Source organism: Xyrauchen texanus, chromosome 20 (assembly GCF_025860055.1).
Source record: "Xyrauchen texanus isolate HMW12.3.18 chromosome 20, RBS_HiC_50CHRs, whole genome shotgun sequence".
NCBI classification, from domain to species: Eukaryota; Metazoa; Chordata; class Actinopteri; order Cypriniformes; family Catostomidae; genus Xyrauchen; species Xyrauchen texanus.
In genome coordinates, this window is record NC_068295.1 from 41,255,417 (window position 1) to 41,269,901 (window position 14,485).

The 14,485-nt window shown below is 40.3% G+C and overlaps 1 protein-coding gene across 2 annotated transcripts in view; it reads left to right on the forward strand.

Moving 5' to 3' along the window:
- Nucleotides 1-14,485, forward strand: part of LOC127660463 (collagen alpha-1(XXI) chain-like) — a 155,569-nt gene that overhangs the window by 88,648 nt on the left and 52,436 nt on the right. For both annotated transcript variants that reach the window (XM_052150713.1, XM_052150714.1), the window contains exons 11-17: nucleotides 3,007-3,060; nucleotides 3,176-3,229; nucleotides 4,938-4,991; nucleotides 6,301-6,354; nucleotides 8,425-8,477; nucleotides 11,827-11,881; nucleotides 13,185-13,238. In XM_052150713.1, the coding sequence (XP_052006673.1) occupies nucleotides 3,007-3,060; nucleotides 3,176-3,229; nucleotides 4,938-4,991; nucleotides 6,301-6,354; nucleotides 8,425-8,477; nucleotides 11,827-11,881; nucleotides 13,185-13,238 (378 nt within the window). The remainder of the gene's footprint in view (nucleotides 1-3,006; nucleotides 3,061-3,175; nucleotides 3,230-4,937; nucleotides 4,992-6,300; nucleotides 6,355-8,424; nucleotides 8,478-11,826; nucleotides 11,882-13,184; nucleotides 13,239-14,485) is intronic.

The following is a 14,485-nucleotide window of genomic DNA, read 5'->3' on the forward strand; positions in this document are numbered from 1 at the left end:
ACCCATGCTGTTGAAACGCGGAGGGCGGCGAGCGAATTGAATTCTGTAGCCTCGTTCTACTGTCTTTAGAACCCACATAGAAATACCTGGCAGAAGTTTCCATGCTGCCAGGTTCTCTGAGATGGGTGCTAATTTCAACACTTCCTGTTGAGGGGGTGTTGAGTGTTCCGTGTCCTGGATTAAGGCAGGAAGCAACGGTACACCCAACTCTTTGTTGGAAGCCTCAATCACCCGAAACACCAAAGGCGGCAGGAGTGAAGAGGTTTCGTGAGGGTATCGGGAGGGCCGAAGTGGGTGATACACGCGCCCCATCCGGAGGGAACTACCCTCACAAGGATGGGTACAAGCCCGTCAGGGTTTCTTTCTTTTAGAAATCACAGCCCTGAGGTCTTTCTTGGGCGGCTGCTGAGGGCGACGAGCCTGTCCCCAGTCCCTACGAGGGGGAGCACGACTCGCCACGCTCTGTTTTGAGCCTCCCTCCTTGCAGAATCGGGGCGAGACTGGGTGGCCGACGGCCCCGCCCCCTGAGTGCGGCTAGCAAGAAACTGCCCAAAGGCTTCCTCGTGGCTTTTCACCTCCTGGAATCTGGAGATAACTGTATTGATGGCGTCTCGAAGAGACTAGAAAGCGAAACCGGGGCATCGAGTAAGAAAGTTCTGTGCACTGCCTAACAATTTCTAACTCCTAACAAAAGGGAAGAAAGTTTTTTAACAGGTTTGTGAGACACACAGCACAGTATGCTCTGAATGAAAAATATCTGATGACACGCTGGTGACGCCTCTACTTTATAGCCTGGCCACAGGTGCATCTAATGTTCATCACCAGCCGAGGCTATAAATTCCGGTCAATGTTCATTGACGTGTTACACACAAATTCACAGCTGTTCACAATGCAGGATTGTTCCCCGTAGCGCTTAGCAAAAGCGCAGCATCATAGTGAAACTTTTTGTAAAGGGAACTATTGCTAAAATAAAACATTTTCTTTAACAAAAAGACTTGGAAATTGTGATCCACTCACTTATTACATCAAGGTTAGACTATTGTAACTCATTGTACATTGGTCTCCCTCAAAATGTGATAACCTCTACTAAAGTTATCTTAGGCTTTTACAGGGATAGAGGGATCACATTTCCCCAGTTTTAGCATTTAGTCTGGCTTCCTGTGAAATCCAGGGGGATTTAAAAAATTTTCTTTATGTGTACAAGACACTCTCTGGTCTTGCACCCCAATATATCAGCGACCCTCTACACCCTTACTCCCCCACTAGAGCCTCTAGAGTGCTAAGTTGTTCTGATCAACTTCTATTGAGGGTTCCTTGTTGTCGCTATAGATCTAAGGGCTATCATGCCTTTTCTGTGATAGGTCCTAATTCTTTTTTATTTTTATGTTCTATATATATATATATATATATATATATATATATATATATATATATATATATATATATATATATATATATATATATATATATATACTATATATATATATATATATATATCACTCTGTCATTGTATATTTATTTGTTTGATCTGTAAAGCACTTTGGGTCAACTTCTTTTGTTTTTAAATGTGCTCTATAAATAAAGGTTGACTTGACTTAAATACAGCAACTAAATGTTTTTAGTTATGTTTTGTTCCATCAATGGTTCTTGAACATGTATTCTACTTTTCAGCGGTGCCATAACCTTGTTGCAGAAACCACCAGAAACATAAAGCACGACCAGTTTAGTCCAATTCCCTAATAAATGACTCTTATGAGCCAGCTAATTTTAGTGAATTAAAAAGACTTCAAATCAGTAGAAGCAGTGATTCAGTAATCTGACAGAATTAATTGAATAACTCACTCAAAGTAAACCATAAACTGTTACTGCGTCATATTTATATTAAAGGTGCACTCAGTAACTTTTGTCTTTGTGTCATCTTGGACTTACACTGACACCTAGTGGTTTGGTTACTGCATCATTTAAAATCAATAGTTTTCAGTTTCAGATGTCATTGTAGAAATGTAATATTCACAGTCAGTCATGATAACTTTAGTCAATTAATGAAAGTGTCAAATAACAGGATGTTACTGAGATTAAGCAAATAGTATTCATCTGGTCATGTGATTTTAACATGGCCACCCCCATGTGTGGACCCTCTCCATGTAGAATAAAACAGCTTTTATAAGGTTACTGACATGACTGGAGTCTTCATTTTAATGTTAGTCATCATGATTTAAGACATATGTGTCAAAATTACAATTCATGTCTTTAGGGGTTAAACCTTTTTAATGAGGAAAAAATTACAGGGTGCACCTTTAAGGCTTATGAGACTGGTGACTGACTTGTTGTGCATTTGACAATGTGTATTTTAAGATACCATACACATTATGAGTTTTGTTTGTAGTAAATTGATATTCTGAAAAATAACTTTAAATGGACTTTTAGGCAATTAAATATCTTATAAATAATAATTTAAAAAGAGCAGTCCACTTTTAAACTTGCTGACAGTATTGCATTGTCTCTCATGTCTGTAAAATCCACTTGTGGAATCTAATTAAAAATGGGATAAATCAGAATTTGGTAAGAAATGACAGCCTGGTTATTTTATTCATCAACCAGCCGTAGGTGGTAGGCTAAAAAGTTAATTTCGGACCCTGTTTTCTGTAACTCAGTAATGCAATGCGTTCATTCAATGATGATTGAATTACATTACAATCAACTGAGCGACTGATGCTTTCACATTCATTTTGCAAGCAATGGAATTCTTGTATTTAAGGGTTATAGATGTAAACATTCTTGCTGACATTGGTCACTGGTAAATAATTGAATGAACTTTGACAATTAACTTTATTACCTCTGAATGGCTAATTTCATGTTTAAATGTTGTAGCATCTATGAAGGGCAGAATATTACATGGGAGTATAAAATGGATGAAAGTGTTCTTATAAAATCTCATTGTTATTCTGCACCATTTGCATGACTGACTCTTCAGGTGGGTCAGATAAATCTCTTTCTTTCTTGAAGGGTGTCCCAGGTTGGAGAGGAAGCCCTGGCCTTCAAGGTCCTCCTGGCATGGAGGTATGGATGCAAGTGTATATGTATATAAGTATATAAGTGTAAAAATGTATATAACTGCCCCTTACAGCCTCGTGCTTCACTTGATCACAGTACTTTTCTCTCTTGGTTTGAGCAGGGGCCGCGTGGAGCTGATGGGCAAATGGGAGAGAAGGGAAGCTCTGGGAATGCAGTAAGGAGCAATTTTAGTCCCTTTTATTCTTACATTTAACTTTTCCAATGTGCTAACAATTTAGTCTTACTGAGCAAAATAAATTATATTTGAAAATAAAAAGTTGTTTTTAAGTAATGCTATACTTTTTAAACTAGGCAGTTTTATAATTATATTCACTGTATTCAATATAAGACTATAACCAATGGAGGCCTGATTTACAACGTTGTGTACGCACAAAATGGACCCTTTAATTTGTGTACGAAATTCCCACGCACACATCAGGATTTATAAAAAAATGTATTTGCTGTAAATACACTGATGAGCCAAAACATAATGCCTACTCATAACGTGAGTAACGTTGATCTTCTCCTAACAAGGCTGCATGTCAAGGTCTTGGTAGATTAGATGGTAAGCGAACAATCAGTTCTCGCAGTCAACGTGTTGAATGCAGGAGAAATGGGCAGGAGTAAAGCGACTTTGACAAGGGCCAAATTGTTATGGCCAGATGACTGGGTCAGAGCATCATTAAAACGGCAAGGCTTGTGGGGTGCTCCCAGTCAGCAGTGGTGAGTACTACCGACAGTGATCTGAGGAGGGACAAACCACAAACCGGTGACAGGGTGTTGCGAACCCAAGGCATATCGATGCGCAAGGGGAACCAAGGATATCCTTTCTGGTCCAAACCGACAGAAGTTCTACTGTGGCACAAGTCACAGAAAATTTTAATGATGGTTACGGGAGGAATGTGTCACAACACACAGTGCATTACACCCTGCTGCATGTGGGGTTGTGAAGCCGCAGACCAGTCAGAGTGTCCATGATGACCCCTGTCCACCATCGAATGTGGCTACAATGGGCACTGAGAATCGGAACTGGACCTTGGGACAGTGGAAAAAGGTCGCCTGGTCCGATGAGTCCTGTTTTCTTTTTCATCATTTAGACAGCTTAATTTTTGCCCCATTCACCTGTGGAAGAGATGGCACCAGGATGCACTATGGGAAGATGACAAGCCGGTGGAGGGAATGTGATGCTCTGGGTAATGTTCTGCTGAGAAACCCTGGGTCCAGCCATTCATGTGGACGTTCATTTGACACGTGCTACCTACCTAAACATCATTATAGACTAGGTACACCCCTTCATGGCAATAGTATTCCCTGGCCTATTTCAGCAAGATAATGTGCCCTGCCATACTGCACACATTGTTCTGGATTGTTTTGAGGAACATGATGAAGAGTTCAAGTGTTGACTTGGCCTCCAAATTCCCCAGATCTCAATCTGATTGAGCATCTGTGGGATGTTCTGTACCAGCAAGTCCGATCGAGGGCGGCTTCACATCTTGAAGGATCTGCTGCTAATGTCTTGGTGCCTTGAAATACCACAGGAAAACTTCTGGGGTCTAGTAGAGTCCATGTCTCGGCAGGTCGGCGCTGTTTTGGTGGCATGTGGAGGACCAACAGCATGTTAGGCTGGTGGTCATAATGTTTTGGCTCATCAGTTTATAAGTGCAGTATATTTGCTGTATTCAATATAAAACAAACAGTATTTTGCAAGGCAAGCTTTCCTCCAACTTAGGCCTGATGTATAAATGTTGCTTTTTGCATTTTTTTATAAATCCCATATGTGTGTGTGGGAAATTGCATAAGCACATTTCAGGGCACATTTTGTGTGTATGCAATTTCCCCCACACACACATCAGGATATTTATTTGTCTGTTTGTTTTCTTTAGGGTGAGAGTGGTATTCCAGGCTCAACCGGGCCACCTGGCAATCCAGGTGAAAAGGTCAGTTTTAAATTAGACAGAGAAGATAGTCAAGAAAGTGATGGTTTCATAAATGATTGGGCATTGTTGTTTTATCATTGACAGTAAAATAACATCATTTGCACTACATAGTAAAATCTTTACATTTCTGGTGGAGCATTGCTAAAAAAGACTCCTACAGAATTCATAAAATCAGCCATAATTTGACCCAGAGGGATTCTGCAGATGCATTTTCTGCACTGATATGTGGGGTAAATCTGTAGAATTATGCTGAAGGGATTCAGCAAGGTAAAATTAGTTAAATAGAAAATTGTCTTGCAGCAGAACAAATCTGGCACTATGTTTAGCATGCTATTTATGAATCCGGACATGGATGCGAATAACATCTCAGACTTTGGCGGAGATCAAGGTTTTCAGTAAATAGCACCTTTCTGGCGGTTTCTCACACAAAGCTATTGTCAAGAGGGTGAGTAAATAATAGCAGAATTTAATTTTTGGATGAAGTATTACTTTAACTAAATTCATAACATCCTCCAATAGCCCCTTATTAGCCCATAATTTCAGCATGCAGACCATAATTACGTTTATAATTACATAATTTCCGTAAGTACAGTTCATCAAAATTATGCAATTTAATAATCCTATCACTGATGGTATCAGATGTTAATACCATACTTGATATTATGATATTGAATGTTTGCCAAATGTATGTTATTATGGCATTCACGTGTATGATATGCAGTTTGCCAGAGCTCCATCACTATGAAGACTGTAAACTTCTGGTGGAATGACTGTCAGCTCAAATCAATTTCGCAATAATCATGAACACGTCATTCTTTCAAACGTCGCCCTTAAAAAAATGTATGAATGCCATTGCATTAGATAACAAAATGTCAAACCATGTGGCAATAAATCAAAAGAAAGATTGCACAAGCACATCTGACAAAATGTAGTTGATGCGATGAACTGCACATGTTTTGTCTGCCTTGGACACCTGTGTGAACTTGAGGAAAACTGACTTCATATGTCACTAAAAATCACCTTGACACCAGCTGGGAAATGTCATGGCTCAGAAAAGTCAAGTTAGTAATTAGAAAAGCTCTAGCATAAATTCTTTACAGATTGTTTGTTATTTTGTGTGTAATGCAATGAAATCTGTACAATTTTAAGTGTGGCTTAAGTGTCTGAATACGTTTTGGGGGAACTGTACTTTCTTGTATTCTATTTTCATCTCATATAAATGATATTAAAACCCATTGGAGCTTGTCATTATGTTCACTCAGATAAGTACCCTTAGTTGTGTTGAAAATAATCAAGTTTTTCTCTATAGGGGTCTGCTGGTATTCAAGGCATTCAAGGTTCACCAGGAAAAGCTGGGCAAATAGTAAGAATACTCGTGTCTTTGTTCTCTTTGTTCCAAAAGAAAGCACATCACTTCTACATTTGATGCACTTGAGATTCAGGATTGAACCTCTATGTCAGCATAAATGTAGACACTGCATTTAGTCACCAGTGGCCTGTTGCATGAAGCTTGTTGAACAAACTCAGAGTTTCAGAGTAAGTTTCAGGTTGAGAAAACCAGAGAGAGATAAACCAGTTTAGATCAAGTTCAGCGATCTCAAGAATCTCGGTACAAAAGTTCTCTGTCAACTCTGACGTTCTCTGCCTGAGCAGGCAGTATTTTGGGGGGTTCACAGCATTATGCACTGCATACAGGTACAACATGTAAAGAAATGCAAAGAGACTCAATAATACATTTTATTGTGCTGCTCAAAAGATAAATGGTTCCCTGATCTCTCAAATAAACCATCTTATAATATCTTAATATGTAGGTATAATATATTAAATCATAATATATAAATCTAAATTCATGTAATACTGTATATACATTTCCCTGTGAAGTGTGTTTTAATTTGGAGCAACAGATACATGTGGAGTGACTTTACTGCATCAGAGATGTCACTGTCCCCACAGCTGATTGATTCAGCATCAGTTTGCAATCTGTAACTCAGAATAAAACCTGCTACGGAGCAGGTTAGCCATGTGGCGTAAGTTACTATGGTGGTGAACGTCGGTAAAAACAGACCCACCTTCTTGAGCCCAAAAAAAAAAATAAAACAGAGTTTGCTCAAACTGAACTTACCTGAGTAGCTACTGAAACCAGCTTTGTGCAACAGGCCTCAGGATGTTTGTGGTTCTGTCTGTGAACAATGGCTTCTGATTTTGCCTCAAGACTTTTTAGGACATTTTCTTAGCCCACCTGTGAGGTCAAAGACCTCACAGGTGGGTCATGCAGATACAGGTCAGAAGCTTCAGTTAATGTTCACATCAACAATCAGAATGGGGAACAAATGTGATCACAGTGATTTTGACTGTGGCATGATTGTTGGTGCCAGATGGGCTGGTTTGAGTATTTTTGTAACTGCTGATCACCTGGGATTTTCACACAAAACTGTTTCTAGAGTTTATAGAGAATGGTGCCAAAAACAAAAACAAAAAAACAACATGCAGCAGTTCTGTGGGCAAAAACGGCTTGTTAATGACAGAGATCAGAGGAAAATGACCAGACTGGTCCAAGCTAACAGGAAGGTGACAGTAACCCAAATAAGCATGGGTGTTACAGTTCTAAGCAGAAAAGCATTTCTGAACACACAACACGTCAAACATTGAGGCAGATGGCAACAGCAGCAGAAGACCCCTCCGGGTACCACTACTGTCAACTTAGAACAGGAAACTGAGGCTGCAGTTGGCACAGGCTCACCAAAACTGGACAGTAGACGATTAGAAAAACATCACCTTATCTGACAAATTTGGATTTCTGCTGAGGTACACAAATGGTAGGCCCACTACAGACTCATTTTTCTATTCTTGGCTGACAGAAGTGGACCCCAAAGTGGCCCATCAGCCTCAAGGTTCAACATGTTGTGCCTTCGGAGATGATATTCTTCTCAACACAATTGTACAGAGTGGTTATCTGTGTTACTGTAGACTTTGTCCGTTTGAACCAGTCTGGCCATTCTCTGTTGACCTCTCTCATCAACAAGACATTTCTATCCATAGAACTTCCACTCACTGGATGTTTTTTTGTTTTTGGTACCATTCTCTATACACTCTAGAGACTGTTCTGTGTGAAAATCCCAGGAGATCAGCAGTTACAGAAATACTCAAACCAGCCCATCTGGCACCAACAAGCATGAGATCACATGCTTTCCCCATTCTGATGGTTGATATGAACATTAACTGAAGCTCCTGACCCATATCTGCATGATTTTATACACTGCTGCCACATGATTGGCTGATTAGATAATCGCATGAATAAGTAGATATACAGGTGTGCCTAATAAAGTGGCCAGTGAGTGTATATATGTACATGTTTGAGCAGCAAAGAAACCTCATTTGTTTGTTATGTTCCAGTACTCTATTATTGCATTAACAGGCATGCCGTCTATTTTAGGGAGAAAGGGGAGTATGGGTCCTGCCGGTTCACCTGGATATCCAGGACAGCCTGTATGTATACCACTTAATCATTTCTCCAATTTAATTTTGTGAATGTTCAGCAATTATAATTTAACCCTCAGAGACTCAAGGATTGATATTGATGTTTATTTGTCCCCTATTAAATGTGCTTTGGGAATCAATTGGTTATATAAATCATGTATCTCAATGTTGAAAATTTGCATTAATTAATTGATTAAATTGATGCATTTGACATAAACGGATGAAACACAGTTTATGTTTTATAAGGTTAGAAAACCTCAAAAGATAAAAACATGCCCCTGAAAAAGCCAAATCCAGGGGACAAATATTGCCTAATTATGTGACTAATTGGTTTTTGGGATTTTGTTATATCCCAGTGACTCGAGTCTTTTGAATCTGTTCACCTAAAATATTAGTTCAGATTCGTTCACTGATTCGTTCAGTGACCATTTCTTCACTCCAGTAAATGACAACAAATTAGCATCTTTTACATTTTGTCATTGAATTTAAATGAAAGGGGTCATGAAATGCTCTTTTTAAAAATAGTTTTATTATCTTCCCTGATGTCCACTGATAATGTTAGTAAAGTTTTAGTTTTTTGCATTAAAACAAATAAACATCATTTGGTAATATTTGATAATTTTACACCCTGTCTCTGGCACGCTGTCTGAAATGCTCGGTTTTGGCCTAAGCGTCTCCTTAAAACTTCAATGTAAAATCCCACTGTTATGATTGGCTAACATCATGCAGCCCCTTGAATAGACCATTGAAACTCAATAGGAAGAAACGTCTCGGGTTACTTAACTGTAACCCCTGTTCCCTGATAAAAGCAGAACGAGATGCTGCGCTGATTTAGTGCTTTGGGAACATCTTTAGGAGTGACCAGCTGTGAATATGTATGCAACATGTCAATGAAATTGACTAGAATTTATAATCTCCGCCAGTGACATCATCAGGATGCGCCGGTAAAGGGGCTATAAATAGATGCGCCACAGGTGCATCGTCAGGTATTTTGTCTGAAGAGCAGTCCTGCGGCATCCTCAGTGTGGATGCTAGTATCAGCCTGTCGTCTATATAGTTCAGAATATGGATACCCTGGAGTGGCAAAGGAGCCAGTGCTGCATCCATGCACTTCGTGAATGTGCGGAGTGATAGGGCTAGGCCGAGTGGAAGAACCCGATATTGGAAAGCTTCACCCCCAAAAGTGAACCTCAGGAACTTCCTGTGTTGTGGCAGAATTTCTATATGAAAATATACGCATATTTTCATATAGAAATTCTGCCACAACACAGGAAGTTCCTGAGGTTGATCGTGACCAACCAATCGTGATGTTGGATTTGAGACGAGACACGACCGTCTTGACAGTTAGCATCTTGAACTTGAACGCCCTGACTGAGCGATCCAAGCCTCGAAGGTCTAAAATCGGACGCAACCCCCCACCCTTCTTGGGAACTTCTTGGTATCTGCTGTAATAACCTGACTCTTTCTCTGGAAGGGGAACATGTTCTATGGCCCCTTTGACCAAGAGATTTTGCAGTTCTTTCCACAGTAGACATGCTTGTTCCGGTTTCACCGTAGTGGAAACCACAGTGGTGAAACGCGGAGGACGGCGACCAAATTTAATTCTGTAGCCTTTTCCTATTGTTCTTAGGACCCACATAGAATCACCTGGCCTTAACTTCCATGCTGCCAAGTTCTCTGAGATGGGAATACATTTTGACACTTCCTGTTGTGGGGATGTCGTGTGTTCCGTGTCCTGGACTATGGCAGGAAGCAACGGAACACCCAACATTTAGCTGGAAACCGCAAACTCCCGAAACACCAGAGGCGGCGGGAATGGAGAGGTTTCTTGGGGGTATCGGGAAGGTACAGGTGGATGTTTCACACGCCCCGTCACGAAGGGGGCTACCCCCACAAGGGTGGGCGCAAACCCATCAGGGTTTTCTCTTCTTTGAGATGACGGCCCTGAAGTTTTGCTTCGGGGGCTGCTGAGGGCTCCCTAGTCTCTACGAGGGGGAGCGCGATTCGCCATGCTCTGTTTTTGAGCCTCCCTTCTAGAAGGGGCGGGGCTGGGTGGCCGACGACCCCTCCTCCTGAGTGCGGCGAGGAAGGAATTGCCCGAAATCCTCCTCATGACTCTTCACCTCCTGGAACCTGGTGATGACCGTGTTCATAGCGTCACCAAATAAGCCAGAATGTGAAACCGGAGCATCGAGGAGGAAAACTTTCTCCTTGTCTAACAGTTCGGCAGTGCGGCATCAAAGTGTAGCTTTTTGATAGGGAACTAAACTACCGTAAAAACGTTACAAAATTAGCAATTTTTCACACTCAAATTTAAAAGCTCATCATTCACACAAAATGTATACTAGTTGCATACATAACTAATAAAAGGACACCAATTATTCATACAACTGTATATATTTATAATCTTATGTTGAAAATATATTTTGTTTAATATTTATTATTATTATTTCTTTGTCCTACTTCTGTTCACTTTACCTCACTTTGCTGCCATCTTGTGGAATTTCATTCCACAAGATGGCAGCAATTCTCTATCACATTCCATCACAATATACAGATTTGAAATGTAGGTGGTGCTCTATTACATTTTAGCCCTCACAGATGTGCTCGTCCATAGATATTCAGTCTAATTTTCTGTTCATGCACCTCCCTTGTTGTTTCATTGAATATCTCGTCCTCTGAGTGGACTAAAAGTGGATTTAAATGTCATTAGAAAGCTGAGATCCTCCCCTTTGTGATGATATATTAAATTTTACCAGTCAGTTGATGAAAACATATTTTTATGATGATTTGTTTAGCATGCTTTTCCTGCTGGATGGAATATTTGTGAAAATGATAATACAATTTAGTTGTTTGGAGCTTACAGCAGTAGTGATCGGCGCATAACACAATCTTTGTATTTGATTACTTACAGAATTCAGATTAAACTTTGTGATTCTTTTGAAAATCTTTCAAACTGTGCTATAAGGCAAACAAAATAAATTGTACAGAGCTTTCATTTGAATTGTCAATGTAGGTACTATGTGACGGACTTTTATTTTCATATAAATATTTCTACCCAGTTACCTCCTAGGGGGCACTAATTTTCAACATGAATGCTTTGAGGTCTTATTTTATTATTTTAAGTAAAATAAATGCAAAAGTGATGTTATCTCTGAAAATTTTAGATTGTAAGCTTCCACATTATACCTCAAATGGATATACTTATATGAGTATACTCCTACGCATACTTTATTTAATGTTTTAAGCATAACCTTTTTTCACGATATAGTGCCCGCCTTTGGACTGTCCGGCGGTTCCAACAGAAGTGTTGGAATCTTGCTACAGGGTTTTAATGCAATTCTTTGTTTCTATCAAGGGAGCCTCTGGCAGGGATGGGAAAGACTGGCCTTCCAGGAGGAGCTGGTCAAAAGGTGTGTATTGTTATATTTCTCACTGTAAAACATGTTTAATGGCTTTTGTGAACTGTTAACATGTACCATTGAGAGTATTTGGCAAGTCCACATTGAGGAGGCTACCAAGATTCTTATTTGACATAATTTCCTTATGGAATACATAAAAAGGTTTGCACCATCATTTCCTGTTTCATGCTGGTCTGCACTGTCTGTTTTTAGGCTTATCCTGACAGATGGTTTTTATTATAAAAGCTGTGCATCACCAACTTAACGCTTGACTAAATTAACAATCTTGGATTAATTGCTTAGTTTCAGATCTTTTACACATCCATTAGTCTCTTAAAGTTTACGTTTAGTTCATTTTCTCAAAGCCAGAGAAATGAATTAAAGGTTTCCCGGGCAGCGTTTCTTGTGTGTTTCCATGTTTAATAATCATTATTTTGACAAAATGGGAATGCTTAAAAACTGCTTGCTTATACAAATGCTGGGCTGTGCACAAATGATTTGAAAAACGATTAAACATTTATCTTAAAATGTATTTAATCTTAATCATACCGCTTGCTTCAAGAGACATCGATAAGAACGGTGGTGCAGTGGGTTGTGCTTGTGACATAAGAGTTGTTGCTGGCTCACGGGGACCCAAGCTTAATTCTGGCCTCATAAATAAAGATAAATATAATTGTATTTTGCCTTGCCTTAAGTTTTCAGAGTCATAATACCAAGAACAGGTGTAGCTGCAAAACACATCATTTTTATTATTATTTTGTTCCCAATAGGTAGCTCTGCCCTACAAAGGCAACATACACTGAAATGGAGAAAAATGGCTTCCATTTAATTTTTTCGATTGTCTTTATGACTTACATATATACATGATAATGCACTGATTAGATATGTACATGAATCTAAGCATAGCTGAGCCAAACCCATCTCACAGAACAGCTCATTGTCTAACTTCTATGAGATCCTTTTCCAGTCACCATGCTTTTTTGCAAAATGTGTAGTTACTGTGTTTTACCTGTTGCACAGCAGAGATTTTTCAAGTACCATTAACTTATTTTAAGTAAGTTTATTATCAAAAGTTAATGTACTTGTTTACCATGAGTTTTTTGTATGCCCCCAATTTCTTTATTTTACATCATAGCTTTTCTTTGTTTTTTTAAGTCTTAAACATTTTTGTTCTCATCTCCCTATATTTTAATGTGGCCTCAGACATTTGCACCCCATTGTATATGTACAATTACAGTATATGTCTTTCTGACTGAATTTGTTTCAAAGATAAAAAGAGTCTCAAATTAAGAAATTCTGATGTTGATCTCTTCAGGGTGACCCCGGACCACCTGGAATTCCCGGACTAGACGGAAGAGAAGGACACCCTGTGAGTATATCATCAACCTGTTAAGATCATTGCTAGGTGTATTTGATGATGAACTGTATCGAAGAGTAAGCTATTGAATGATATCAGACAGCACTAAAGCAGAGAAGCTCATTAGCATCTAATGTTCCAGTTTGGCTGACTGAATGGACATGAATTTTACATCTTATTACTGGTAAATTCTTTGCACTTGGGCTGGGCAGATGAAGCATTCTGTGTAGCCTGAGGAGAAGTGTAAGTGACTCAGCAGTCAATATGGCTCAGCAGACTCGTGCTGGCAGCTGATCTCATCTGTAGAGAGAAAGGTCTAAGAGCCACAGTTTTGTGACCCAACTGGGAGAGAATCTTGAAAGGCTGCTAACTGGAGCCATCTAGCTGATCTGGCCCTCACCCACCTAGACAATAAGGACTCATACGTTCGAATGCTGTTCATAGATTTCAGCTCAGCATTCAACACAATCATTCCCCAGCACCTGATTGGAAAGCTGAACCTGCTGGGCCTGGACACCTCCCTCTGCAACTGGATCCTGGACTTCCTGACTGGGAGACCTCAGTCAGTCCAGATCGGGAACAGCATCTCCACCACCACCACACTGAGCACTGGGGCCCCCCAGGGCTGTGTGCTCAGTCCACTGCTGTTCACTCTGCTGACTCACGACTGTGCAGCAATGCACAGCTCGAATCACATCATCAAGTTCAGCCGATGACACGACCGTGGTGGGTCTCATCAGCAAGAACAACGAGTCAGCATACAGAGAGGAGGTGCAGCGGCTGACGGACTGGTGTAGAGCCAACAACCTGTCCCTGAATGTCGACAAAACAAAAGAGATGGTTGTTGACTTTAGGAGAGCACAAGGTGAACACACTCCGCTGAACATCGACGGCTCCTCTGTGGAGATCGTCAAGAGCACCAAATTCCTTGGTGTTCACCTGGCGGAGAACCTCACCTGGTCCCTCAACACCAGCTCTATCACCAAGAAAGCCCAGCAGCGTCTCTACTTTCTTCGAAGGCTGAGGAAAGCACATCTCCCAACCCCCATCCTCACTACATTCTATAGAGGGACTATTGAGAGCATCCTGAGCAGCTGCATCACTGCCTGGTTTGGGACTTGCACCGTTTCGGACCGCAAAGCCCTGCAGAGGATAGTGAGGACAGCTGAGAAGATCATTGGGGTCTCTCTTCCCTCCATCAAAGACATTTACAAAAAACACTGTATCCGCAAAGCAACCAGCATTGTGGACGACCCCAC